This window comes from Pteropus alecto, unplaced genomic scaffold, assembly GCF_000325575.1.
Source record: "Pteropus alecto unplaced genomic scaffold, ASM32557v1 scaffold42, whole genome shotgun sequence".
Lineage (NCBI taxonomy): Eukaryota > Metazoa > Chordata > Mammalia > Chiroptera > Pteropodidae > Pteropus > Pteropus alecto.
Genome location: NW_006434825.1, coordinates 12,819,576 through 12,844,662, shown reverse-complemented (window position 1 = coordinate 12,844,662; position 25,087 = coordinate 12,819,576). Strand labels below are relative to the sequence as shown.

Here is a 25,087-nt window from a genome sequence, read left to right as displayed (position 1 = left end):
GAGGGAACTTGAGCATATCTCCCATGCTCTGTTGGAGTGGGAAGCAAAAATTATCACCCCATTCTTTTGTTTAAGGAATTGAACCTAACTTTACTTATATAAAAGGACAAGGGATTTGAAAGTTCTGGCATGAAACAGTAAAACTGTTAGATATGCTTGGGTTTTAAATACCACAGTCCCTCAGTAATTTTAGAAAATATTAGTTTTACTAAAGAGCCCAAAATCCATCATTAACCAACATTTATTGAATGCTTTTTTGCAAAGTATTTGCTTTATACAGATTTTCCTGGGCTGAAATGATCTTGCAAACAAAAGACAAAAACAAATTATCCTTTAGTGATGTCCTTTCTTTTCTCAAAGTTGGTGAAATTTGAATCAAGTTTTCCCTTTAGGGACGTTATATGTCTGTGTTTTACACAGAGAAAGGTGAATTCTGAAATGTCTACTTTTAATGTTTTCCAGCAGCATCAGATGAAGAGAGCACAACAAGTGTAACCAAAAAGCAGGTAATTTAAAATTCTTTTCTCTGATCTATTCTGGTTGTGTGGGTAGAGCAGAGATAAAATAAGTACCCACATTTCATAGACTACCCACGCATCTGATAAAAAATCTTTTGCGTTTTTCTGATAACCCAAATTAAGTTAAAGTAATAACAGCAGGTCCTCCAATAACGAATAACGTCCTTTCATTCAATGTCTTTGTTATAATGTTGATTAGATGCACTTAACTCTCGTTTATATCAGTTAGCCTATGGTAAAATTGGTTTCATTATACATTGTTTCACTTCAAGTCACAGAACCAATCGATGATGTTAAGTGAGGCTTACTGTAGTTATTCTCCGGAAGAAAAATCTAGGACAGAAACCTGACACATCTTCCTGACCGTGAACACACGCGTTTGAAGTATGAATACAGATGTGATTATTAGTTGAAGATGGAATGGCAGGACATTGAAAATTATTAAATGTCCAAATCCGCAGTGTTAACTTATTGTCTATATTGTGTTTTAAAAATGTAAATCCTTCTTTTAGGTTCAGATTATTCTCCTAGGATTCTTGAGTTTACCTCTTTACTGTATGAAAATGTGAATAAGTGGAGAGACAGGTTGTGATAAATCTTTTGGTTTTCTTTTGCAGAAATGGACTGTAGAAGAAAGTGAGTGGGTCAAGGCTGGAGTGCAGAAATTCGGGGAAGGAAATTGGGTTGCCATTTCTAAAAATTACCCATTTGTTAACCGAACAGCTGTGATGATTAAGGATCGCTGGAGGACCATGAAAAGACTTGGCATGAACTGAAACAAGATTTCATTTCCACAGAATTCACAGGAGCACGGTTCCTAATAATAGCCCCTGATAGTCTGCTCTGGGCTGGGATGAAAATTTTAGGCATCCTCCTCCGACATGGGGGAGGTACCAGTTCTACTTCATCGCTCTTGGAGATCATGGAGCTGAGAAGCAAAGCCAAGTCCATCCCATGTACTTGGCAGAGATGACAGGCAGATAGCTTGTACAGTGCCAGAATATCATTAGTATTTCCCTTCTTTAGTGGTTTGCTTGAATTCAAATCCCCAGTAATCAGTAGGACCTTCTCCTAGGGAATGGTGGAGTTGGTTAGTAGCCACTGATGACTCCATGACCTGTTAAAACCAGCAACGTGAGTATTATTTGGAGTGAACTTGTTCCAGGGAAAGCTTTGGCCTTCCGATGCAAATGCAAAAGAACTTCGTCTGTCATGAGCCCAGGTTGAGACCTGTCCTGGTGGAATCAGGGTCCCTGTAAAAACTCTAGCCTGTTATGACGTCAGCACCTAGACCTGACTGCCTTGGCATTTGCTCTTAATATTTGTTGGGCTATGTAGGCAGGTTTAACCTCCACTTCTCATGTGGTTGAACCAGTGTGTTTTTTGGTGATTGTAGATAAGCTTAGTCCGTCCCTACCCCACATTCTCTCTTCCCAGTTCCCTTCCTTATGCTGGACTTTTAAAGCTTAAATCCTGGTTGAATATAAATGCCTAATTCCATTCTTTGTGAAAAGATTGCTTCTGATTCCCTAATTGTGCTGTGTTAGTGTCTTGCACTGGAATTCAACATTTCCCTCTCCTTTTGTACCGTGTTGTGCTTGCTGTCCCTCTTGGACATCCTAAAGACTGTCTTTTTAGCAAAAAAAAAAAAAAAAAAAAAAATTTCAGTAAAGTGTTTTCTGTAATCTTTTTTTAAAATAGAACTAATTATTGTCCATAACTTGTAGCATTCTTCATTAAAGTCTTGCTTCTCTCAAATTTAAGTAGCTGTTTAATTGCAGCACAGCGTGTATGAACAGATGGAGGTAGCAAAATGTTAAACAAGCTTTGCTGAACCACCGTGACTATGTTAAAAAGCTGATGTCAAACTGTATTGGATGTTCTAATCCGTGAAAGCCATGTTAAACAGAGATGTGAAAGATTCCTCTTAATTTGTCCATTTCCTCATATAACATACTTCTGGGGCCAAAAGAATTTTCCCTTTCTCACTTTTGAGTGAGTGAAAGATGTAAAGAAATGCTAAAGTTTTAAAGCTCATCCTATAGTTACAAGTTGGAAACTTTGTACAGTTTTATTACACATTGACTACCTGTTTTGGGGTTTGGTACTACTGTTTTTCTGTCAATTAATCCCAAATGAAACTACAATGAGAACTTGATCTCTCAATCAAGCCACCCCCTTTCAGTCTCACTGCAGCTAGTTGTGGTTTCCCTCCAAAGGATCCAGAAGCTTTTCTCCCCTGACTCTCACATCATTAAGATGACTGTCTGAGTAGAAAAGTGACACTGTGATGCACCTAGGGAAGCAAAATATCCTAATCAACATTTCTCAAATTTGAAAAATGCACTAGTCCATTGACACTTTTTAAGAACTTCAGGGTTTTTATTATATTACTGAAATGTGTACAAACAAAAAACTAAACCTATAGCTAATATAGAACTATAAAACTTACCGTGTGCTGTTCTGCTGAATCTAAGTCACTGCTGATTACATGAGCAGCATTAGGACAATGGCAGTGGTGGGATGGTGAGGGTGTCTGTGCCACTGTGTACTGAGAAATGATACCAGTCTCTCCCATCTTCACCTTAGTGAGACTGCTGCAGGCCACTGTGCCTTCAGGATGCTGTGATGTCATTTGGCCTCAGCTAGAACCAAATACAATTATGAAGTCTGTTCTCTGCTTAATTAGCTTGTGACAGTTAAAAGTATTACCACGTGGAGTCAATGCAATGAATTCTGAAGCAACACTTGGTTAGAAGCTAATGCTGTTTTGTTTTTATAAGGTTATGGCCGAAATAAAAACATTTAGACATTGTCAGGCTTCAGAGACTGGCAGAAACACTGTCCTGGTGGGTAAGAGAGGCCCACTCAGGAGCTCTGCTGTTCCAGCTCTACTTGTGGGACAGTGAGCCAGCCACTGGGATCTCCAAATGTCCATTTTCTCACCTCTAACGCAGAAGGTAATGGTACCTCCCTTGTGGAGCTGTTGTGAGAATAAAGTCAGATGCTAGTAAATCTCTTAGCTCAGTGCCGACCATGAGGTCACTGGGTGTTCAATGAGCCTTTTTCCCCTTGTAGGTGCCAAAGAAGTCATAGATAAAAGAAAGTCCAAGGGTTTGAACAATATAATAGTCTTTAAGGGGTTTCGTGAGATGGAAGGGAGCAGAATGAGGACTATCAGTGGAGGGGTTTGACCACTGTCTTTTGCTCACTCTCTTCATCCATTTAACTTCTGCACACACTTCCATGCTGTGCTTCGCCCTCTAAACTGTAGCACTGGACAGAAAGTCCACTAAAACAGGTGCTGCCCCATGTCTTATAGGAACAATAGGTATCATCTAGCAATTTGATATGAGAAAAAGATCTCCTCGCCAACTTCTGTTTTTATAATCAGATGACTATAAATAAACTTATTCAATGTTTATCCCTAAGAAGCAAGAAAACTGAAAAATGGCAGCCAAAAGGAAGGATGGAAATACCTCCTCTGAATTAGTAGATTCTACCTAGCACCCATGAAGTAAGGCACTGAGTTTTTGAGGTGAAAGCGGAAACTTCCTGTGAGCCAAACATGGGGTTATCATGCCAGTTCTATTATGGAATATCTGTGTGTGGCCCTGAAACTGGCCTAAGTGTGACTTGCAGGGTTAATAATTACCCTGGCAGTGATCTACACTACTTGGTTCCACCGGGCTGCAGGTAGTTCACCTGCAGAGAAGTCTCCAGGAACCAGCATGTTCCCTTTGCTCGTTGGGCCTGGACTGGTGGTTCTGACCCTAGTGACCTCTGCTAGGAGCCTGAAGACCGAACCCCTTAGTGGCTCTGGGGAGCCGCTCTTCTGGGGAGCGGACCGAAATGACTTTGCAGTCATGATCCCTCCAGGAGGCACAGAATGCTTCTGGCAATTTGCCCACCAGACTGGATACTTCTATTTCAGTTATGAGGTGGGTACCTGGGCTCCTCTGGCCATACCAGGGACTTGTTTTTTTATTTCCTTTTGTAAAGTGGGTCAGGTTTTAGACTAACTCAAAACTGTCTTTATTATGCTGTGATTCCCCACCTGTTAATGAAATGGACCTGCAGTTAGATGGAAACTCTCAACAGATGAATAATCACTAAAACATATGGCTTGGCTTCTAAAACTAGGGGCTATGGAACTTTGCTGAAAGGCATGGGACAAACAGGGTGCCTTTTCCTGGAGGAGTCATCATCACATTTAGAGATGAGAGGGGAAAGAATACATTTATAAAATAATACGCATCTGGTACAAAGTCAAATGGAAAGTCACATGAACTTTAGAGACAGATTCAGAGATTTCAAAGAAAGACACTTCGGTTTATGGGGGTGGAAGAACATTTACTCTGTTGCCTTCAGGGGTAATTCTGGCAAATTGGAGAATCACTGGCTCAAGATTTCTCTATTTGGCCAGACGAGCCTGTTTGTGTTAGGAAGGTAGATGTTTTCAAGTTGTCTGTTCATAGGCCAAGTATGTTCATCCATCCTGTAATCCGACACCAGTGCCCAAGGATGGTCTGCCCAGTAGTAAAGCTAGAGGCTGTTCATTTCCTTTGTTCTTTATCTTAGAAACGTGTTAACTTTCTAATCTTTGTTTATATATAATAGAGTATGTATACACTCTGTAACTCAAAATTTATTTTAAATTAACTTATCAGAGTTTTTTCTTACCTCTAAATTTGAAATAAAACAGTAGCTACTGTAGCCTGGGCTTCTCAAGACCCATTTTGGTGACAAGTGGCTACTGAGTGCCTTATTTGCCCTCAAGCATCAAATAAGTCCAAGTTTGGGACAACACCAGGGAGCTCAAAACCAAGCAAGTTCAGTCAAGAACTCTATAACCAGAATCATACTCACCGGCTGACACACACCAGCTGTATGGTCTGTGATATGTCTTCTTAATAGGGCTGCTATTAACATTTGGGGCAATTCTTCTGCCCTGCACTACTTTTTCTAACACTGCAGGATGTTTAGTTTTGCTGTTCCTCCCCACCCCACTCCCCAACACCACTGTCTCAATTCAAATTCTCAGGAGTTGGGCAGTACCATCCCTTGAGAACCACTGTGCTATCTGAAATTAATATAAAATATTGAATGTCAACTATAACTTAAATTTTTTTTAAAAGAACCACTATGCTGATGATCATGGGATAGCAATCTTAACCTCTTAACTGGCTTCTTGATAGCAGGGGCTTTTTTCCCTCTTTAATGTGTCTTGGCAGGTTCAGCGGACAGTAGGAATGTCACATGACCGGCATGTTGCTGCCACTGCACATACCCCCCAAGGTTTCCTCATAGAAACCTCTCAGAATGTTCGGGGCCAGATTAACTTCTCCACCCAAGAAACAGGTCTGTTTTCACCACCATAGCTATTATAATAATCGGGTTTCTTTGAAATTGCTGAAATGATGAAGTACTGAAAATAATTAAGTACCTGAGATATAAAAGCCCTGGCTTTTTCACATAGGGATGGTGAAACAGTAGGAAAAAAATTTAGCCATTAACACCAAAAACCAGTTTTCCTGGAGACTGCCAACAGCCGAGGACATTAGACACTGACAGTTTGGGGGCAGAGTCTCCAGGTAACTAATTATTGTAACTCCAGGTTCCAGAAGCTCAATTTTATCTCATCATCTACAACTCACCAAACTATAGGAAAGTGACCAAAACAGACAGACCCATTTATGATACAAAATTCCAATTAATCAATTTATTATGAAATAGCATCTCTTTCTAGTCATCAGAATACTTGAGCCAGTTACCAAAAGGCAGACTCAGGACAAAAGGAAACACATGGCCATGAAAAATAACCATATTCTACAAGAAAAGCACTTCTCCGGTCACCAGAAAATTCCTAAAGCCAGATCGAACCTGTCCCCACGCTGGACAGCACCAGTCAGTTTTAGTTGCCCTTTCTACCAGCCACGTGTATGAAAAATAGATGTTTCTCAACATTTTCTCAACAGGAGCATAAGACAGTCCTTCATCGTACAGCACAGGATATTCAGCATTGTAACATCTTTGGCTACTACACGCCGGTAGTAACTTCCAATCATTTTGACAAATGCACTGCCACACCTCATCCAGCTCCTCCTCCCTCCCCCAACACAGGGGAGGCGACTCTAGTTGAGAACCAGTACCATATCCCAATCCATCAGTCCCTGTACAGGTCATGTTGCAGTTAGTTACTCCGGCAGGATAGTTCCTTTCATTCACAGCAAATCAATTTTTTCCCTACTTTCCCCAGCTCTAATGGTGTACAAGAAGCAGGTAAACAGCATGCTCTTAATTTCAATGCAATTTGTTGAGAAATTCCTTAATAAGATATGGGAATTATAGAGTGAGAAATTAAAGAGTGAGAAAAGTTTTCTTTGCAGTAATAGGATTTGTAATATTTGGCAAAACAACTATTATTGATAATATTTAGTAAAATAAGTTCCATGTAAGATAAGTATCTTTCTTCCACATCAAAAACTGGATCTTCGTATTTGCTAAGTGAAAAGAAGGTACTAAAGCAGCACATTTAACACTGGAGAAAAGACACCTCCAAGGGAATATAGAGGGTGGGAAATCAACAAGGGGCAGGAGACCAAGATTTGGTAATGATCTACGGATTCCTACAGGTTTTTATCAACTTTGTCTAAAAAATCAGCAAAATCACTTTGGTTCTGTGCAAGTGTACCTCAATTTTGGAGTCTTCTATGAGGGGCCGGAAATGGCCCACAAACAGAAGAATGAAAGAGCACAACTGAATGATACTCTGGACGCAATTGAGGTAATTGTTTTGTGGGAAACATCTACAGAAACTGATTTTAAATTTGGAGAAAAGATTAAAAATATGGTAGTGATATCATTTGAGCCAAGGGTTCATTTGGGTAGAAACCAACTAAACAAAGGGATTTGAAGCCTTTAACTTTTATGACTTGGAGCTCTTGAAATTCCTCATTTATTTTATACCAGGGGTTGGCAAACTACAGCTCACAGGCCAAACCTGGCCCACTGCCTGTTTTATTTTAATTGAGATATAACTTACCATTTTAAAGTGTACAATTCAATGTTTTTTAGCATATTCCCAAGATCTTACAACCATCACCAGTGCCTAATTCCAGAACAGTTTCATCACCTCAAAAAGAAACTCCATACCCGTCACTCTCCTTTCCCTAAGCTCCTTGGCTCTAGGCAATCACTTACTAGTCTACCTTTTGACTCTACAAATTTGCCTATTCTATATATTTCATGAGCGGAGTCATACAACATGGCCTTTTGTGTCTGGCTTATTTCATTTAACATATTTTCAAGGTTACCTATCTTGTAGCATATATTTGTACCTCATTCCTTTTCATGGCTAAATAATATTCTATCATATGGATATACATTTTATTTACCCATTTATCAACTGACAGACATTTGGGTTATTTCTGTTTTTTGGCTATCATGAATAATGCTATGAACATTTGCATACCAGTTTTTATGTTAAACATGTTTTCATGTATAGTAGTATATTCTGCTATGTCAGGTGGTAACTGTTTAAGGAACTAGTTTTCCATAGTGGCTAAACCATTTTACACTCCCACCAACAGTGAGGGTTGCAATTTCTTCACATCCTCACAAACATGTTTTTCTATCTGCCATCCTAGTGAAGTGGCATCTTGTGATTTTCAGTTGTCTCCTTAAAGAGTAATGAAATTGAGCATCTTTTTATGAGTTTTAACCCATTTGTATATCTTCTTTAGAAAAAAGTCTATTCAAATCTTTTGTCCATTTTAAAACTGGCTTTTCATGTTGAACTGTAAAAGTTTTTTTACATATTCTGGATATAAGTCCCTTATCAGATATACGATTTTCTCCCATTCTGTGGGATATCTTTTCATTTTCATGATAGTCTCCTTGATGCGCAAAAGGCCACTGCCTATTTTGTAAATGAAGTTTTAATAGAATACAGCCATGCTCATTGACAATTACATATTGCCTGTGGCTGCTTTTGTGCTACAATGGCAGACTGTATGGCCTGCAAAGCCTAAAATATTTACAATCTGGCTCTATAAATAACAAGTTTGCAGACCTTTGTCTTCTACTATAAACAAAGAGCTGAAGAAATCCTCCAGAAAGGCAATGACGTGCTAAATACTATCTAAAATCTAGAGCTACCCTGGAAGAGCTCTCTAGTTTCAGCACTGCTTCACTATACAAAAAAGAAAAAAAAATAAAATAAAATCCAGGCCATTTTTTCACACGCAGCAAAACTACCATTTATCAACAATTACAATAGCCAACTTATTACATAGGGTAAAATCATGTTACTCAAATTCCAGATAACTGAGGTTAATGCTGGTGAACGCCCAGGTGAAGGTAAATGGAGGGTGCAGAGGAGCCCACTGCTTATTTCATTTTCTGTCCCACAGGAAAGTACACGAAAGGTACAGAACAACATCTTTCACATGTGGCGATATTATAACTTTGCCCGCATGAGGAAAATGGCTGACTTTTTCCTTCTCCAGTCAAACTATAACTATGTGAACTGGTGGTCAGCAGCCCAGAGCCTTGTTATTGTTCTCTCTGGAATCATGCAGCTGTATTTCTTGAAGCGTCTCTTCAATGTCCCAACGACTACAGACACAAAGAAGCCAAGATGCTAAGCTAAAACGACTACAGCATCTGGCTCTTCTGGGGCAGCTTTTTCAAAGATTTGGTTAAATCAGCTTTATAAAGTTTTTGGGGAAAAAAACCAATTTCTCCTCTTAGAAAGTTTCAGTCTATTGCTCTTATCTACGCAAAATGTCAATAAAGGAATAAAAATGTGTAAGTTATGATGTTGGCTATTTCTAAAGTATGTGATAAATACTACCACCAAAGTACTATTCATCATACAGTGGTCCCTTAACCTTCACTAAGTCTATTTAGAGGTTAACACAGAAACTTGGAAGGGAAAAGGTTGAAAAAAATGGGATAAAAACATATAAAACCCAGTTTTATATGTTGTATACAAAACAGGAGTTGGTAGAATGCTTTTTTTGTAGTTGAAAATGTTTTATTTTTAGAGATGTCACTTCTGAAATTTAAAATAAGCAGTATAATCATTAGAGAAATTGTTTTATAATACAGGCAGTTTAAAAAATGTTTGTCTAGAATGTTTTTTATTTTTAAAAAGTATTTTAATAATTCTAAAAGTGATTTCGGGAGGCATGGGGAAGGGGGGAGCTGAATTATTGTCAGGGTCTCTGATTATTGCCTTTTGTCCACTCCAGTAAAGTAAGTAAAGGTTCATATGGAAAATTATGTTTTAGGAAAACAAGGTGATAAAAATAACGCTCAACCTGAAATCACGCCATCCAAGAAAAAGATCGAGAAAATAGCTTGTGAAAACCAAAGATAATATAATCAAATTATACTAAGATCCTATTCTTAGTAACAGAAATACTCGGTACATGCAACATAAAAATAATTCTTACCATTTATTCAAAACCCATCATTTGCCTGGCATTGTGCTATGTGCTTTATAATCGTGGTTTTCAGTTCTAAAAACCATTCTCAGGTAGACGGTTAAAGATGTTTTTTCAAACAGATAAAGAAAATGAAACATACTGAAGTTTAATGACTTATCTAAGGCAACATACAGCTGGTATGTATCAGAACTAGGGTTTGAATCCAAGTTTTTATCCACACCATATAGCACCTACCATATAGAAAATTAAAACAAATTGCTCTTATTATTTTAACCAAATTTCATTTTTAAAAGCCCAGACATAGCCTACTATTCTGATATGGCAACGTCTATCTTTCATAATATTAATAAATAATTAAGAAAATCCATTGTATTCTTATCATGAATTTTGGAAAATGTTATCACAGATAACAGTAACAAGCTATTCTTGTTCTCAGTTCCAGTGATTTAGAACCTGTTACTCAAAACAAGAAGCCCTATGATTCAAACATAAAACACATTATTCTATTTAGTCACATAGTTCAGAAACTTGAGCCATTTCTGCTTAATGAGAATCCAGCCTGCATTTGTCCATAATAGAATGTTAAACTAAAAAGTCCCTGAAGAGGTCACAGTGTTGACAAAATTCAACATGATGGTGGCGCCTACACAGACACAGGAAACAAAGCTAGGCCCTTCTACACAGCCATAAGTCCTTGCGATGATTTCTTTTTAAGTCAATGTCTCTTCATGTCGCACATATTCCCCAATGTCTGCTTGATGAAATACCACAATCGCCATGGGGTCTACTTTCCTGCAGTCTTGTGTAGACTTTGCTGCCACCCCAAAACCCTGGGATTCAAAAGAAGAGACACTGATTCACTCGAGTCATTCAAAAGCACACACTGAGGTCTGGAAATAACAAAGATGAAAAAATACAGTTCTCTGAGAAAATCAAAAGGTGCTGAGAATTTAGTCTCTCAAGTACACAGATTAAAAATAGATCCTTCTTGAATAAAAAGATACTTTATTTTTATAACAGCTAGCATCTGTACTCACCAAAGGAATGTCTGCCATGGAGTACACCACTACTCCCTGGTACTGAGAAGTATTTTCAGTGATTCGACCCAGTCCAGATTTCAACACATGGTTCCCATACAGGAAGGACTGCTCTGCTCCAGGTTTTATCCACACTTTGTACTATAAAAAAGAGAATTAAATTCAAAAAACATAAAAATGCTAATTGTTATATCCCTACAAATGAGCTAACTACTGGATTTGTGATTAATTTCTTGAAAGAATTTTAAGAAAAAAAGAAAAGAAAAGCATGTTTCCCTCAAGTTGTTCACCCCGCAAACAGAAATGCCAAGAGGTTCTTTCCTCAACTCTACAAGCAACTTCTCCCATGGATAGTTTAACAGTTCTTTTCCTGGACCCCACTATGCTCTTCACTACAGCCACATATTTTTTTGTTTTTCGATCTTCAGCTGGGTTTGCACAGGCTTTCCTACTTTACTGGAGATAATTATCACTACTCAGCCACACAGCCCTCCTGCCCCAGAGCCCTAACCATATCCAAGAAGCAAGGCCTTAGAGCATGTCCACGGGCTGGCAGACACCAAGCACTATTCAGGACTCCGTGGTGGAGAAGCTACCCAATCATCTGTGTTCTGAGGTGGCCCTCATCTCTGACTTCCTCCATCCCCAGTGGCCCACAGGAAACCACCCCACAAACCTTGGCATAGGGTGCAAGGTAATCCAGAGCTGTGATGTGCAACCTGAACTTGTGGGTCTTAGTGAATTTTCCGAAGCAGGTCCCCAGCGACACCAGCTTGTCACCAGAGATGTTGGCAGCCAACTTCAAGATCTTTTCACTAAAAAGGTAAGGAAAGTGTCAGATAAGGGCGCTGATGGGACCCAGGTCCCCACCCGGGTCCATGCTGCCCACCCGGCCCCGCCTCACCTCACGTAGTACACCCGGTCGTTGTGCAGCCTGAAACAGTAGGTGCCGTCCGGCCTGTCGACCAGCAACTGAAGATTCTCCCCGATGCTGCAGGCAAAATAAGGACTGGAGGCCGCGTCCGACCCGACACGCTCTGGCCCGACGCCCCACTCCACCCGCGCCCCTTCCCGCATACACACACTCCCTCTTCGGCCCCGCGCACTCTTACTATTTTGCTATCTTCTCAAACATGACACGGGTCTCCTCTTCAGTCAAAGGCCGCATTTTCCCGCTGTTGGAACACCGAATCCTCGTGCCTCACTCACCGGAAACGGAAGTCAGCCGCAAGCCGCTCCCTAGCAACCCAAAGCCCGCCTCTATACTCGCTTCCCATTGGTTCCCCACGCCAGCGCCGAGAAGACCGTCGGGGAAAGAAAGCCGCCGGATAAGAAACCATAGAGATCGAAAGCGTCCCCCTGCTGTTTCCTGTCCTAGATTCGGAGCCAGCGCCCTCTCTAGGTCGGAGAGGAAGTGACGTTGCTGCCGGGAAAATGGCGGCGATGGCGACAGTTCCATCCTCAACTTCGGTCTCTGCCACAGCCACCGCAGTGGCTCTCGGAGAGGTGGAGGACGAAGGGCTCCTGGCATCATTGTTCCGGGACCAGTTCCCGGAGGCCCAGTGGCGGGAGCGGCCCGACGTGGGCCGCTACCTCCGGGAGTTGAGCGGATCCGGGCTTGAGCGGCTGCGACGTGAGCCCGAGCGCCTGGCAGAGGAGCGGGCCCAGCTGCTGCAGCAGACTCGCGACTTGGCTTTCGCCAACTACAAGACTTTCATCCGCGGCGCCGAGTGCACCGAGCGCATCCACCGCCTGTTTGGCGACGTGGAGGCGTCACTTGGCTGCCTGCTGGACCGCTTGCCCAGCTTCCAGCAGAGCTGCAGGTGTGGCGGGCCGGCGTTAAAGGGGCTGACATTAAAGGGGCTGTAACAACTGTAAAAGCTGACATTTGCCATGATAGAGATAGCTAACACTTAGCGCTTACCATGTGCCAGCCTCTCCTCTGAGCATTTTATTAATCCATTTAAATTTCACAACAGCCTTTGAGGTAGGTACTGTTTTCCCCATTTTATATACGAGGAAGTTGAACCACGGAGAGGTTAGTGACTGTCCAAGGACACAGCTACTAAGTTTTGAAGCCAGAATTGGAACCCAGCAGCACGCCCCTCATAGGACTGTTGTGAGCACTCAGTGAGAATCTATGGAAAGCACTTATCATTGGGTGTGACATACTTAATGTACAATTGGCAGCTTAATATATGTGCATGTTTCTGTAAATATATATAAACGCGTAGACAACACAACCACACAGTAGCTCAGATAGGAAGTCAACTGCTCCCAAACTTTGATTGATAGGAAGCTGTCAAGGAAATCTTATTTGGGAGTAGCAAAAACTATCAACTCCCTCCTTTGTGAAAAGCCATGTTCTGCCTCCCTGGATCCTCAATCCATTATCCCTAATTCTGCCTTCCAGCCTTTCATGATGAAAGTTTTAAGTTTTCTTTTGAGTCTTGGGATACTTGACACTAGCTTTTGTACCCTTCCACCCCCTAGAATAGATAGGGGACTTCATAAAGCAGATCTCTGCCATTATGGAGAAGAACTGGAGACTCTGGTGGAAACTAAGGTTGAACAAGAGCATAGGAGTGGATTAAGAAGCCGAGGGAACTTGGGGGTAAGGTTGTAGCCTCTAGGCTAGTTAGTTCATTATTATGAAAATAATAAATCTAGCTATTATTAAAGAAACATTTACTCTGTTAGGCTCTGTGTTAAATGCCTTACACACAATATCTCAGATAGTCCTTACATCCTTATGAGGTGGGTCCTATTACTATTTTACCAATGAGGAAACAGAAGAAAGAGCCTAGGTACCCTGCCACAGCTAGCTGACAGATGTGGGTTCAAATCTTTTTATCATTTATTAGTTTGTGATTTTTGGACAAGTTGCTTAACCTCTCTGAGATTAAATTTTCCTCAAGGGTTCTTACCTCATAGATTAAATCATAAACCATCCAGCCCAGTGCCCAGTTCAGAGTAAATGCTTGGTAATTATAGTTAAGGTTTGGGTGCATAGCAGTGAGTAACCAACGTTCCCCTGATTATTACTAGGAACTTTGTGAAAGAGGCTGAGGAGATCAGCTCCAACCGCCGAATGAACACCCTTTCTCTAAACCGGCACACGGAAATCCTGGAAATCCTAGAGATTCCTCAGCTGATGGACACCTGTGTCCGCAACAGCTATTATGAAGAGGCCCTGGAGCTTGCAGCCTATGTACGCCGACTGGAAAGGAAGTACTCCTCCATCCCTGTCATCCAGGTAGCCAGCCTTCCCAGAGAGCTCAAACCGATTTCTTGCAATCAGTAATTCTGTGGTCATTACTGAATCTTTAGGAAGAAACAGTGGGGAAACTCCTTGCATGTTTCACATCAGTTTCTGTCAGCCAGGAAGGATTCAACGTAAACTATACAGTCATCCATTCAACTGAGAAATATTAATCTGTGTGCCAGGCACTGATCTAGGTGCTGGGGATACAGTGTGAACAAAGCAGACAAGGCCCTGGCTCTCATGAATGTAAGCTGATAGTTGGCAAATAAATCAGTAAACCAATGTGATCCTTTCAGATAGTGGTGCCTAGAGAAAACAAACTAGGGAATGGGGTAGAAGGAGACCAGGGTGGATTACTCTAGGAAGAGTGGTCAGGAAAAGCTCTTCTGGAGAGAGAACAATTAAGCTGAGACCCAGATGATGAGAGGTAGCCAGCCACATGATGTGGGGAGAGAGCAAACCAGAAAGTGGAAAGAACAAGTACAGCAGGCTGAGGAGGGAAGTTGGAGTGTTTAAGAAGTATAAAGACAGCCAGTGTGATGACTGCAGTGAGCAAGGGGAGAGCGTTAAAGAGCAGGAGAGACAGGAGAAGCAGGCAGCGCCTGCAAGCCACAATGAACCTGTACACATACACTTTAGGAAATCTACTTTATATGTCAAGAAAGCAGTGGGAATGTTGGTCTGCAATATTCAGGGTTAGTGGATGGGGTTCCAGGGAGTGTCTTTCCCAGTGTGGTGTGACTCACCCTCTGCATTGTCAGGGCATTGTGAATGAAGTGCGCCAGTCCATGCAGCTGATGCTGAACCAGCTGATCCAGCAACTGAGGACCAACATCCAGCTCCCTGCCTGTCTCCGTGTCATTGGCTTCCTGCGGCGCATGGATGTGTTCACTGAGGCTGAGTTGAGGGTCAAGTTTCTTCAGGCCCGAGATGCTTGGCTCCGTTCCATCCTGACTTCCATCCCCAGTGATGATCCCTATTTCCACATCACAAAAACCATTGAGGCCTGCCGTGTCCATCTGTTTGATATCATCACCCAGTACCGTGCCATCTTCTCAGATGAGGACCCATTGCTGTCCCCTGCCACAGGTGAGCACACTGTGAATGAGAGTGCCATCTTCCATGGGTGGGTGCTGCAGAAAGTGTCACAGTTCCTGCAGGTACTGGAAACCGACCTTCACCGGGGGATAGGTGGCCGCCTGGACTCTCTACTGGGCCAGTGCATGTACTTCGGGCTGTCTTTCAGCCGGGTAGGGGCTGATTTCCGGGGCCAGTTGGCTCCTGTTTTCCAGCGAGTTGCCATCAGTACTTTTCAGAAAGCAATTCAGGAAGCGGTGGAGAAGTTCCAAGATGAAATGAACTCCTACACCCTCATCTCGGCTCCAGCCATCCTGGGCAGCAGTAACCTGCCTGCTGCTGTGCCAGTCACTCAGCCAGGGACCCTGCAGCCGCCCATGGTGCTCCTAGACTTCCCACCTCTTGCCTGTTTCCTCAACAATATTCTGGTCGCCTTCAATGATCTGCGCCTCTGCTGCCCCATAGCCCTGGCACAGGATGTGACTGTGACCCTCGAGGATGCCCTTGCCAAGGTGAGCACATACTGTTGGCTCTCTACTGGGATGTCCTTTGGCTACAGGAGGCCAGACTTTGGTAATAAACTGTCCATATGACAGTGGTGCCTGCTGACTTTCAGAGGTTTATTTTGGTTTTAGAGATTTTTAATGGCTGAGCAGCTCTGATTAGTCCCCCTTCATAGGACCTAAAACAGTCCATGAAGTGGCTCACCTACAATAATGATTCAGTAATGTATTAGTGTTCTGTTGCTGCATAACAAACTCCCACAAGCATAGCAGGTTAAAATAAAAGGCCTTTATCATTTCCCAGTTTCTGTGGCTCAGGAGTCCAGGCACAGCTTTCCTGGGTCCTGTGCTCAGGATCTTATAAGGTTGCAGTCAGGGTGTTAGCTGGGCTGTGATCTCATCTAGAGCTTTCACTCATGCTGGCAGATTTCTGTTCTTTGCAGTTGTAGGACTGAGGCCTTCAGCTCCTAGAGGCTGCCTCATGCCCTAGGCAGTTCATACTGTGGCTTTTTGATTCTTCAAGGCCAATGGAAGAGCATCTCTCCTGCACAATCTCTTTTAGGGAAGTCCTCGACCTCCTTTTAAAAGGCTCATCTGATTAAGACAGGAGTAGATGCCAGGGGACAGGAATCACAGAGCCATCTTAGAATTCTGCCTAAAACAAGTAATACTACAACTGCTTCTAATATCTTAGTGCGGTGCATATTTTTTACACATTTAAATCTTTAGACATTGGGATGATTCTTACAGTTGATGACATCTTATAATTGCTGTCAGCCAGGTGGCAGTTGTGACTTGATTGTATAAAATCTTTGTTGATATCCTCCAATAGGAGCAAGAAAGCATGAGCACTGAAGCTTGAGTCAATGAAATTTAAGTAATACTAAGCAGCTATATTTACATAGAACTTACTCTATGCCAGGTAGTGTTCTTCATACTTTACACATATTAAGACTTGATCCTCACAAACCTATGAGGTAAGTCCTGTTGCTGATCCTGTTAAAACTGAAAAAAAAAAAAAAAATTGCTTAGGTAACAAAACTATACTTAAAGTTGTTTCATAAACAACTGTGTACTAAGAATAAAGGAAAATGATCTGTTGTGCTACTTTCAAATGGGAGTTTTTAGGGCTCCTCCTGGGACCCCGCATGCAGTGATGTGGGTGAAGAGACTGAGGCCAGAGGGCTTAAGTAATCGCTTGGAAGTCACAGAACCAGTAAGTGGCACAGCGAGGATTTGAACCAGGAAGTTTAGCACCAGAGTGTGTTATGAGCCCTGTTACCATGACACCTGTCTGTAGCATCAGCTAGACTGCTGTTATTGGTATATGGAACTTCTTTTCCAGCTGTTTGCTTCTTTTACAATTTAGTGGTCTAGCTTCCTGTAACCTCAAGGCCTTACTCAGTAAAAACCTTTTATAGTTTTTGCTTCATTTTCCCAGACCCAGCGTAGTTCTGGTCCATCTTCCATGGGAGTCAAGAACCATGTATTCTCTGTTTAATTTCATGATACTCTTCCATTGGAACTGTAAAAGCTCCAGTAATGAAACAAGTTGGGTCAGAACTACATCAATGAAGTAAGTGACAGAAGTGACAGTAAAGAGTGACCACAGTTCTGAATTTAAAAAAGGTAGCAATATAATGAACTATTTGGACTGACTTTCTTCATGACAACTTGAGGGCTGCACATTGTTTAGTTTCATGCACTGCTGATAGTGATAGACTACCCCAATGACTGAGTGTGCTGCTGTCTTTTAGGTAACCAAAGTAACCCTGGCCTTCCATCGTGCTGAAGAGGCCGCCTTCAACAGTGGGGAGCAAGAGCTCTTTGTCCAGTTCTGCACTGTCTTCCTGGAGGACCTCGTTCCTTATTTAAATCGCTGTCTCCAAGTCCTTTTCCCACCAGCTCAGATAGCACAGACCTTAGGTAAGAGAAAGGGAGGAGAAAAGATTTTAAAAACTACTTTATTGATATAATTTATATACAAAATAATTCACCCATTTGGAAAATTCCATGTGTTTTAGTAAATATACAGAGGTGTACAACCATTACCGCCATCATATTTTAGAACATTTCCACCACCCCAGAAAGATCCCTCATGCCCACTATAGTGATTCCCCAATCCCACTTAGTCCCTGGCAACCACTAATCTATTTCCTGATACAATAGATTTGCCATTTCTGGACATTTCATCTAAATGGACGCATACAATATGTATATATCTGGCTAAGTGGAAGAAGCCAGTCACAAAAGAACTACATATTGTATGCGTCCATTTAGATGAAATGTCCAGAGAAGATGTTTTAAAACTATTTTTCCCAATTTGTCTTCAGTTCCCTGTGCCATCTGTCAGTGCACCTGGGGTGAGACTGGGGAGGGAATGGGGAGTGGGGGAATTGAGAATTAGCCCAAAGGGCAGTGGGCCAATGATCATACCAGCACAGAGTGGCTGCTCACTACTTTATCCCCAGCTTTTACCTTTTACTTTGCCTGTCACAGGGAAGTCAGTGCCTACTGAGGTTGTATTGGCTCTTACTCCATTCACTCTACACTGTTCCACGTTACCTTCAAAGTCTTGCTTTTACAATACAGCTTTCTGTCCCATATCACAAAGATGACAGTATACTGAAATGTGGTAATTGTGTCTGTTACTTCTAAGTTTCTTTTTTCCTGTGAGACATCAGTATTTACATTTAACTTTTTTCCCATTTCACTTTGCCTACCATTTGGGTCAGGCATTCCACCTACTCAGCTCTCCAAGTACGGAAACCTTGGGCACGTGAATATCGGTGTTGTCCAGGAGCCTCTGGCCTCTATTCTGCCGAAGAGAGAGGTCTTCTGTCTAGATGAAAAGGAACCAGTGCCAGAGCTCACAGCTCCAGCAACAGAACTCCCCGCCAAGGAATCAAGCTTCGAGCCCGTCACTCTGGCTTTCCCTGAGGAGGGACAGGAGCAGGTTGAATCGGAGGAGCCACTGCAGGCCGATGTGCCTAGTGCAGGCACTTAACAGGCGTTCCCGGCTCCCAGAACCCGGCAGGGCATCCAGGACCTAGGCGGCCAGAGACTAAAGCATCTGATGGGAAGAAGAGTTGCCTCGCCTCGGAAAACATGGGACAGCCCCAGGGGAGAGGCTGCGAAGGCATTCTTGAGAAGAAATTAAAGGGAGAACTTCATGGTCACTCTTGTAAATGGTTGATCATACCATAAGAAATGGAATTAATAAAGCCAATTGACGTCACCGAGAGGCCGGCAGCGTTCTGTAGGCGGGCGGGCGCTCCCAGAAGGCGCGCGGGAACTACGGTTCCCGGCGTCCCTGGCGGCGGGAGGGCTCGGCTACAGGGGCCGGGGAGGAATGCGTCCGGGCGGGTGGCTCTACTCCGGTGCACCATGGGTGGACCCCTACTGGCACGGGCGCGTGACTTCGTGGGGCCAGCCCTGCTATGGGGAAAGAAGGCTGCGGGCCACTGCACCCGGACCTGCAGCTCCACCCCCACCCCCGATGGCCAAGAGGGTCCGGCGCGCCAGCGCTCCTACTGGAGCTATGTGCGGCGTCTGGTGCAGGGAGCGCCCGAGCCGCCGTACCTGCACGTGTGCCAGGTCGGGGACCCGGCGCTGCGGGCCGTCGCGGCCCCGGTAGAGCCGGCGCAGCTGGCGGGGCCCGAGCTGCAGCAGTTGGTGCAGCGGCTGGTGCAGGTGATGCGGCGCCGGCGCTGCGTAGGCCTGAGCGCACCGCAGCTCGGGGTGCCGCTGCAGGTGCTAGCCCTGGAGTTCCCCGAGGCCCTCTTCCGCGCCTGCGCGCCGCGTTTTCGCGAAGTCCGCCAAATGGAGCCCTTCCCCCTGCGCGTGTTCGTGAACCCTAGCCTACGGGTGCTGGACAGCCGCCTGGTCACCTTCCCCGAGGGCTGCGAGAGCGTCGCGGGCTTCCTAGCCTGCGTGCCCCGCTTCCAGGCCGTGCAGATCTCAGGTGCGGGGTGGCAGAGGCACTGGGGCGGCTGGGTAAACGCGTGCGTCTCTCCTGCCTGTGGCGGCCGCCGCCTTGGGTCCCACGAAAGTCCGCAAAGCTCCAGTTCAAGTGCAGACACGTTGATGGCAGATCAGCGGAACCTTCTGGCATAAAGAAAGATCAGGACCTGGGAGTGGACTGGACTCAGGACTGACAGATTAGGATGGGAAGGAAGCTCTTGTGAGAGCACAGCCAGCTCAAGTGGGGGATGAGTGTGGGGGGATATTGAGCGGGGGTTTGGGAGGATGGCCTTGTTCCACTGTTACCTCGTACCTGGTCTTCTGTTCAATGCCCTCTCGCTTGCCCTGTGCCTTTCTCATGCTTCTGCTCCAATGAAATCTGTCATGGTAGAGTGGGAGAAATTGGACCTACTTTGCCCAGCTAGGGGTAACAAACCATTCTGGTCTGTCATAAAACAGGATGTCTTGTGGAATGTGGTTCTTTGCAGGGGTTGGGGTGATTGTTCCTCCTGAGCTAGCCACTTGGTCCATGAGGGTCAGAAAGGCAGTGGTATCCCTTATTTTATATTGTACAAGCTGAAATACTTTTATTAGGAATTGAAAGCAAACAGGAGTGTTCAGAAGAGAAGCACCTTATTAAGAAGATCATTCTCTCATCTCAGCCCCATAGTAAGCCCAGCACCCTAATTGTCAGAGTTGGAAATTACTTGGTGATAGGTAGAGTTGAGGCATCTTTTCTAGGGACGATAAGGTCTTCTAAGAATCCTTCTGATGTTGCCTCTTGTAAATAACAGCCAGGCACAGGGAAAGGGTAAAGGTGGCGGAGAATGATGCAGTTCAGCATGTCCTCACCCAGATTGTTACTTTCTTTGCAGGGCTGGACCCTGGAGGCAAGCAGGTGATGTGGCAGGCAAGTGGATGGGCAGCACGCATCATCCAGCATGAAATGGACCACTTGCAGGGTTGCCTGTTCATTGACAAAATGGATAGCAAGACATTTACAAACATCCACTGGATGGAGGTGAATGACTAAAGCTTTCTTGCTGCATCTGAGGATTCTGAAAACCAGGACACGAACACTTCAGCTTTGAGGTGGGCATGTCTTAACCTGGCATTGACTTGGTATTGGCTCAACTGACAGAAAACAGTGGACTGCCAAAGCATGCCTAACTGAGTTGGAGGAAGATGTTAAAAACGACTGCCCTGAAATGAGCTATGACATACCACCTTCATCTTAAAAGTAACTCCTCTAAAGGAGTGGACATTTTCTGGCAATTTTATGTGGAGATGAGTAGATAAATACACCACTCTCAGTAGATACAACTTCATAAGACCTGTGTGATCTGTTCCCAAAGCCAAGATTTGATAATAATGTAGTCCCCAAATACCTAAAGGCCGTGTTTAAAAATGCAGGTTAAGGCTGTGGTTGACCTTTATCAAATTCTTATTTTTACAAGGAATTTGTGTGTCTTGCCCACAGTCCATCTCTGCCTTGGAAGCCAGTGTGCTTATGGAAGTAAACACAGGACAGAATGGCCCCCGTTCGTGGAAGTGGTTAGTGGCAGTATTACCATAAATGAGTACCCACACATTTAAACAGGTTCAGATACAGTTTAGGTTTCCGTATTTTGCCTTCCACCTTTAACAGACTTGGGGAAGATTTTTCTGCTGAGATCTCTTGAGCAGCTCGTACTTGGTTCATGGAGCAGTACTAGGGGAAGGGTGATAGTTGAGAGGGAGTCAGTGAGCCTCTTTCTGTCACAGTTAAGATAAAACAGAAAGCAGAACTTGTGCTTCCTGGTCACCACACTTATTTTGGAAAAATAAATTAGCACTACACTGGTCAGTGTTTTATGATACTGTTAGAGCTTTGTTAAGGAGTGAAAGAACTTGTTTTTTTAGGTACTTGTCTTAGCTCACTTTTATGTTGAGTTTTGCATTACTGGTACTCTTATCAAGTCCTCAAAATCCAAGTTCCCATGTAGTAAGAAGTACAGTAAATTGTTTAGGGGAAAGGTGTTTTAAACAGCAGTTAATTAAATGAACCCAGGAAAGACACACTGTCCTCTATGGCTTTCTCTAAACAGGCCACGTCTGGGGGCCTATGAGGCCAAGCAAAAGTGAACGAGTTCTCTGTGCATCAGACTGGAGAGGAACAGGACAGCACTGCCCCAAGGTGAGGTTAGATGCTTAGCTATTGGGGAATTCTGTAGGAAGCTCTCATTTATATTGAAAACATGGGTCATTATGAAAATTAGAATTCAGTTAGCCTTTCCTTTAAACCAGCGGTCCCCAACCTTTTTGGCACCAGGGACTGGTGCTCGTATGAGAATCTAATGCTTGATGATCTGAGGTGGGGCTGAGGCGGTGATGCTAGTGCTGGGGAGCAGCTGCAAATACAGATGAAGCTTTACTTGCTGGCCTGCTGCTTACCTGCTGTGCTGCCTGGTTCCTAACAGGCCACAGGTACCCCATCTTTGGTCTGGGTGTTTGGGTCCCCTGCTCTAGGCAACTTCAGAAGTTCCTGCAGGGAGGCCTCAGGACATTCCGATGCTTCCTTACAGTGCTCTGAGGTTAACAGTCCTTAGTAACGCCTTCGTAATGTAGACAGTAGCATTCGCCTCCAGCTTCCTGACCTGGAGGCCTAAGTAAATGATTGCTCGGAGTGGACCTTGAAGAAAGCCTGAGACTATCTCTGTTGCTGAGAATATGAGATTTACTGGTGTAACCAAATCACACAGCTAGTCAAGACACCACAGCCCAAAGGCAACAAATCCTTGCATTTCCAATAAAGAAAATCCCTTCCACCTCAGATAGATATATCAGCCACAAAAACCACACACACAAATCAGCATCTTAAGCTAATGAAAGTTTTGAAAGCCAGTGTAGGCAGGTTTGACAGAATTCCAGGTAGGGAAGATGTGAATTTCAGAGTAAGCATTTAGGGGAGGAAATTCCTCTGCACACATTAGCCATATATAACAGACGGTGAGGCCACACCGTCAGTGTAAGGTTAGTTTGGCTTCACTGGGCGTCTGTGAAAGCTGCGACTAGAACTATGAGGATGAACCACAGCAGTCCTAAAGTTTCTGTTAACTCCTGTGATTTGTCGATGTGCTCGAGCAGTGGAAATGAGGAAGCAGGTTAAAAAAAAAGGATCTTCTGATTCAAGGTAATTAGAGGTAGAATAAGAAAAGACAACTAGCTGAAATGAACCAGTACAGGCAGGGGGCAGTGTCCTATCCTGGCTTCCAGTTCAGCATTTATAAACAGAGCACATAGCTAACCAAGGACTATGGGGGAGCTCCAGAGCAAATGACAAAATTTCTAATCATAGTTGCTTAAGTGCCATCTGGTGGTCACGCTGGCTGATGGTCCAGGTAACAAGGCAGGGCTAACTTACCAGCAAGGGAGAACACTGGGCCCAAGCCTTCAAGAAACCAAGCAAAAGTTGGCTGATTCAGCAGACACACCTAACCAGATCAAAGAACCAATGACAGCGCAAGGCTACCATCATCTAAGAGTCGGCCACGTACTTAGTTCTGAACCATTCTGGTTTGAAGATACCAGTTTGGGGAGGGGGAAGAGGGCTGGAGCAACCAGTATCAGGCCTCTGTGTATTCATATTCTGTGGTAATGTGACAGCCTCTGCTTATTCTGCTCCACGTCAGCATTTCCAGGGCCTGAGTACCTCACGGGGGTCACAAATGGTCAGAGGGGCTGGGCAGGCAGTGCAAATGGGTGAAAAGTCCATGTGGGGATGGGTGGGCTGCAGAGCATGTCCCCTTCTGAACAGGACCACCCCTGCTCAGCTGCAGCGCACAAATTGCCTCATGTGGATACAGGCCCAGCAATACCTAATCTTTCGGAAGCAGAAATCTGAATTTTACATCTGTCTTTGATTTTTAAATGTTGTAGGCAGACCAAACCAAACAACTGCAAGCCACATCTGGTCCACAGGCCTCCCAGTCTGAGCTGCTGACCTGGAGGCTGGACAACGGGAAGAACTGGCCAGGTGCCTCGAACACTCCTGGCCACACTTCAGAGGCTCTGGGGAAAAAGGTCTCACAAACCTGACGATACAGGCCTAGAAAAGGTGGCAGGTGGTGACATTCCCACTTCCTCCTACTCTGCTGAAGAGAAGACAGCTGAGAAAACCGGAGGGTTTTTCTACTGGAAGCAAGCATGGCCTTCAAAGAGCCCCAGACAAGAGTCAAAGATGAGATCACTCAGGTGGTTCGAGAAGGGAAAAGGATTTATTAGCCCATTTCCAGGACAGGGACCCGGGGGCAGTGGCTGGGTTCAGTATTCTCACATTTAAAGGGAAGAAAAGGCAGCAGTGAAACCCGCCTGGCTGCCTGCACTCGTTCTGACCTACACAGCTTGGCGCTCGCAAACAGCACTCCTCCTGCAGGGAGGACGCGGCCCAAGATGTTGACCTAGGGCTCGAACGGCTCGGCTTTACTCGGCCTTTTTAGGCAGAGCCTGGCCTAGGGACCCAGGGCACCATCCATTCTGTTCACAAGGAGCAAAACTTGGGTCTAGAAGGAACAGGCTGTGGGGACTTCTGCAGGTCTGCAGCACCAACCCCACAGCAGGGCTGTTCCCACTCGATGCTTCCAGGTGACTTTAACTTTATAAACAAGATGAAAATCCAAGCAGCGTTAATTTAGGGGAACAAAAAAAAAAGGTTTCAAAAAAAACCACGGAGGAGCAGGACAAGGAGTTGGTGAGCATCCAGAGCGGGGGAGGAGGAAGTAGGAAGAGCCAGTATTCCACCAGGGTGCCGAATGTGCTTCTGCGTCTCTGCGGCAGGGGAGCCCCTTCCTTCCTGCGCCTCAGCTAGCAACCAGGCAGCGGAGGGGACACTGTAGTGACTTTAGGATGAGCCCTGGAGCCCTGTCTGGCCATCGACACAGGGAGTTCATGAATTTACCCCAATCAACCTCCCACCTTCACGGTCACCAGAGTGAAGACGCTTTTAACTCTCCTGTCCAAAGTCCTCTGAGAATTTCTTCACTTTCAGGAGGTCCTCTGCATTCACGGTGGGCCGAGTGGTGGCCAAGGACCGGAGCATGTCCGACTGCAAAGACAAGAGCACGTGGCCGAGGAGTAGCTGGGCTCCAGGTCCTCGGCCTCCCAGTGGCACAGACCCATGCAGTCCAGGGTGGGAAGAGGCCCACCTTTGAGGTTAGCCTTAGCCCCAGCCCCAAACACAGAACTCCCTATGGATGGCTGGCTTCTGCCTGAATGCCTCCTGACAGGACAC

The 25,087-nt window shown here is 44.4% G+C and overlaps 6 protein-coding genes and 1 long non-coding RNA gene across 8 annotated transcripts in view; 4 read left to right on the top strand and 3 right to left on the bottom strand.

Moving 5' to 3' along the window:
• Window positions 1-2,276, top strand: part of TERF2 (telomeric repeat binding factor 2) — a 24,584-nt gene extending 22,308 nt beyond the window's left edge. Inside the window, 2 exon segments of the mRNA XM_025045334.1 lie at window positions 463-506; window positions 1,136-2,276. Coding sequence (XP_024901102.1) covers window positions 463-506; window positions 1,136-1,294 — 203 coding nt within the window. The 3' untranslated portion in view covers window positions 1,295-2,276.
• Window positions 2,277-2,425: 149 nt separating this feature from the next.
• Window positions 2,426-9,166, top strand: TMED6 (transmembrane p24 trafficking protein 6). The gene is made up of 4 exons (XM_006909811.3): window positions 2,426-4,459; window positions 5,753-5,879; window positions 7,154-7,305; window positions 8,933-9,166. The coding sequence occupies exons 1-4, from the start codon at window positions 4,250-4,252 to the stop codon at window positions 9,164-9,166; spliced, it is 723 nt and encodes a 240-aa protein (XP_006909873.1). The 5' UTR covers window positions 2,426-4,249.
• A 797-nt stretch (window positions 9,167-9,963) lies between these two features.
• Window positions 9,964-12,280, bottom strand: NIP7 (NIP7, nucleolar pre-rRNA processing protein). Of its 2 annotated transcripts, none has more exons than XM_006909810.3 (5): window positions 12,123-12,280; window positions 11,915-12,001; window positions 11,687-11,825; window positions 11,011-11,151; window positions 9,964-10,803 (listed from the first exon to the last, which is right to left on the bottom strand). In XM_006909810.3, the coding sequence occupies exons 1-5, from the start codon at window positions 12,176-12,178 to the stop codon at window positions 10,684-10,686; spliced, it is 543 nt and encodes a 180-aa protein (XP_006909872.1). In that variant the 5' UTR covers window positions 12,179-12,280; the 3' UTR covers window positions 9,964-10,683. The 2 variants fall into 2 exon arrangements, with proteins under 2 accessions (XP_006909872.1, XP_015443300.1); XM_015587814.2 differs by having other exon boundaries at window positions 10,723-10,863.
• A 17-nt stretch (window positions 12,281-12,297) lies between these two features.
• COG8 (component of oligomeric golgi complex 8) lies at window positions 12,298-19,049 on the top strand. Its single transcript, XM_006909809.3, has 5 exons — window positions 12,298-12,833; window positions 14,059-14,266; window positions 15,037-15,864; window positions 17,613-17,781; window positions 18,591-19,049. Exons 1-5 carry the CDS (start codon window positions 12,445-12,447, stop codon window positions 18,860-18,862), a joined length of 1,866 nt encoding a protein of 621 aa, XP_006909871.1. The 5' UTR covers window positions 12,298-12,444; the 3' UTR covers window positions 18,863-19,049.
• Window positions 17,468-18,713, bottom strand: LOC112478163. The gene is made up of 2 exons (XR_003045732.1): window positions 18,579-18,713; window positions 17,468-17,776 (listed from the first exon to the last, which is right to left on the bottom strand). It is a non-coding gene; the product is annotated as an uncharacterized LOC112478163 (long non-coding RNA).
• Window positions 19,043-21,146, top strand: PDF (peptide deformylase, mitochondrial). Its single transcript, XM_006909871.3, has 2 exons — window positions 19,043-19,819; window positions 20,694-21,146. The coding sequence occupies exons 1-2, from the start codon at window positions 19,066-19,068 to the stop codon at window positions 20,849-20,851; spliced, it is 912 nt and encodes a 303-aa protein (XP_006909933.3). The 5' UTR covers window positions 19,043-19,065; the 3' UTR covers window positions 20,852-21,146.
• Window positions 21,147-24,055: 2,909 nt separating this feature from the next.
• Window positions 24,056-25,087, bottom strand: part of VPS4A (vacuolar protein sorting 4 homolog A) — a 9,254-nt gene continuing 8,222 nt past the window's right edge. The window contains exon 11 of the mRNA XM_015587671.1: window positions 24,056-24,901. Within this exon, the coding sequence (XP_015443157.1) occupies window positions 24,800-24,901 (102 nt within the window). The 3' untranslated portion in view covers window positions 24,056-24,799. The remainder of the gene's footprint in view (window positions 24,902-25,087) is intronic.

Coding starts and splice junctions, on each gene's coding strand:
- TMED6 (XM_006909811.3), top strand. CDS start 4,250: ATGTTCCCTTTGCTCGTTGGGCCTGGACTGGTGGTTCTGACCCTAGTG. Junction 4,460..5,752: donor ACTTCTATTTCAGTTATGAG/GTGGGTACCTGG, acceptor GTGTCTTGGCAG/GTTCAGCGGACAGTAGGAAT. Junction 5,880..7,153: donor CTTCTCCACCCAAGAAACAG/GTCTGTTTTCAC, acceptor GGATTCCTACAG/GTTTTTATCAACTTTGTCTA.
- NIP7 (XM_006909810.3), bottom strand. CDS start 12,178: ATGCGGCCTTTGACTGAAGAGGAGACCCGTGTCATGTTTGAGAAGATA. Junction 11,152..11,686: donor ACCTTGCACCCTATGCCAAG/GTTTGTGGGGTG, acceptor TCTTTTTTATAG/TACAAAGTGTGGATAAAACC. Junction 10,804..11,010: donor CCATGGCAGACATTCCTTTG/GTGAGTACAGAT, acceptor TTTGAATCCCAG/GGTTTTGGGGTGGCAGCAAA.
- COG8 (XM_006909809.3), top strand. CDS start 12,445: ATGGCGGCGATGGCGACAGTTCCATCCTCAACTTCGGTCTCTGCCACA. Junction 14,267..15,036: donor CCTCCATCCCTGTCATCCAG/GTAGCCAGCCTT, acceptor CTGCATTGTCAG/GGCATTGTGAATGAAGTGCG. Junction 15,865..17,612: donor TCGAGGATGCCCTTGCCAAG/GTGAGCACATAC, acceptor GCTGTCTTTTAG/GTAACCAAAGTAACCCTGGC.
- PDF (XM_006909871.3), top strand. CDS start 19,066: ATGGAATTAATAAAGCCAATTGACGTCACCGAGAGGCCGGCAGCGTTC. Junction 19,820..20,693: donor CCAGGCCGTGCAGATCTCAG/GTGCGGGGTGGC, acceptor CTTTCTTTGCAG/GGCTGGACCCTGGAGGCAAG.